This window comes from Helobdella robusta, assembly GCF_000326865.2.
Source record: "Helobdella robusta unplaced genomic scaffold HELROscaffold_1999, whole genome shotgun sequence".
Taxonomy (NCBI): domain Eukaryota; kingdom Metazoa; phylum Annelida; class Clitellata; order Rhynchobdellida; family Glossiphoniidae; genus Helobdella; species Helobdella robusta.
The window spans coordinates 1-2,345 of record NW_008704082.1 but is presented as its reverse complement, the minus strand read 5'-3'; the positions used below and the strand labels follow the sequence as shown (position 1 = coordinate 2,345).

The 2,345-nt window shown below is 32.6% G+C and overlaps 1 protein-coding gene across 1 annotated transcript; it reads left to right on the top strand.

Annotated features, from left to right (window-relative positions):
- Positions 1-734: 734 nt before the first annotated feature.
- HELRODRAFT_184681 (hypothetical protein) lies at positions 735-2,094 on the top strand (the record flags this gene model as incomplete). The annotated part of the gene is made up of 2 exons (XM_009016926.1): positions 735-1,015; positions 1,954-2,094. Coding segments are annotated over 2 exons (422 nt in total), but the record flags the coding sequence as incomplete, so codon positions are not given.
- Positions 2,095-2,345: the final 251 nt, after the last annotated feature.

Genomic DNA, 2,345 nt, shown 5'->3' with positions numbered 1-2,345 from the left:
AACTGACTGAAACAAAACTCGCCCACCACTGCTTAATGACGTAACCATTCATCTTAATTATTTGAGACCACGTGCTTCCGGAATTTTCAAATATGGCGTCTTGCAACGCGGATCAACCGCTTTAATATGGAAGAATAATAACAACAATAATAATAATAATAACAATAATAATGGTAATAATAATAAGTTTTGACTGTTTTATAACTTTATATTGTATGATAATCTTAAATATATACACGAATATAAGTGCATGTATACACATACAAACACATACATACCAATAGGTGCTCATGCACATACAAACACCTACATACACATACGCACATATAAACACATACATACGTACATACAAACACATACATACGTACATACAAACACATACATACAAACACATACATACACATAAATCTATTCTTACAGACTTATAGTAACATATAATTGTAGAAAAGTTAATTCTCAGATAAGAGCCGTTTTGCTGAAGCCTAAATATGGCGCGCTAGAAAAATTAAAACAGGTAACACAAAATAATTTTATCATTTTTTAGCTGTGTTGAAAATATTTGTATAAAAATTACGTTAAAAATAAATGTATTAAAATAATTCTCGCGAATGTTACGCGTCAAAAAACATTAACAACATCAACAACATCAACATCATCAACAACAACATCAACAACAACAACAACAACAACATCAACATCAACAACATCAACAACAACATCAACATCATCAACAGAAACAATTACAACAACATTAACAACAACATCAACAACAACATCAACATCAACAACAACAACATCATCAACAACAACAACACCAACAACAACAACATCATCAACAACAACAACAACACCAACAACAACAACAACAACATCATCAACAACAACAACAACAACACCAACAACAACAACAACAACGCAGCGAGAAGCCATCTGCCAACAACTCAGAACTGCTCTTACATCGGCTACTTTACACACGTTGATCGTGATGGCTTGGGACCTACGGACTCCATATTACGTAAATATTTCAATTATTATTATAATAATTATAATAATAATAATAATCATAATAACAATTATAATAATAATTACTATTATTATTATTATTATGAATCCTTTATATAGCGCCCAATGCAAAAGAAACTGCCGTAAAAACAACACACAATTGTACATTAGCACAAACATGTGATGATTTCATGGCTTGCAAGCACACAGCTACGACTACTCTAGCTAATCACTATTATAACAACAATAATAATAATAATAATTATTATTATTACAATAATTATAATTATTGTTGTTATAATTATTGTTAATATTCTGTTGGTTATACACGTTCGTGAACTTGTTATGAAACCCTGTCAATCAAGGGATTAAATGTTGGTTTATACGTCACCGTCATATTTGAGTTTGCGTTCGTTCGTTCGTTCGTACGTTCTTATTGTTGTTGATTTTTTTCATGTTAATATACTGTTGATTTTGTATTTGAGTTGTTGGGCGAACCTTGAAAAAAAAAGACAAACATACACTTATACACACACAAACAATCAAACAAACAAGCAAACATACATACATACAAACAATCAAACAAATATACATACACATACAAACAAACATACAAATCTTTGTGATTTTCCAACTGAGCGAGCCACGAAAGCAAACTCAACCAGCATCAACCATAAATTGACAAAAAAAAAAATTAAAATTCCCTCTAGTGCGAACGCTAATAAATTGCACAAAAAGTTGTATATTGGCCTTTTTTGTTTGTCTGTTTGTATGTATGTATGTATTTTTGTTTGAATGTTTGTATGTTTGTTTGTTTGTTTGTTTGCTGGTTTGTTTGTTTGTTTGCATTTATGTGTGTGCGTGTTTAAAAATGAACCAATGAACTTAAATGATAATAAAACATCATCAAAAACTAAAAATAACTCACCGGGAAAACCACAAAATTTTTAGTTTCGTTAAGAAGAGCAACTGGATTTCCAGTGGCTGGCCTCTTGTTTCTGTTGGCTGCACAGACGATATGCTTCGCGAGTCAGTGTAGCGTCTACAAACAATGTCTGACTATAACCTTTGGCGTCGCTTACGTCAGCGGAGGTGGGTGAGGATTCCGTTTCGTTTCGGTTTGAAGTTTCAGTCTCGTTTCGTTATTGTTTGGATTCCATTCTAGAATTTGTTCGTTCTTTGCCAGATTAGTTTTTGTTGTTGTTATGTTGCACCTTGCACGCATATATCCAAATACATTCACACACATACGCATCCCACACAAACACACACACACACCACACACAAACACAAGTAACAACACACAGACACACGTAACCACACACAGACACACACACAAAAAC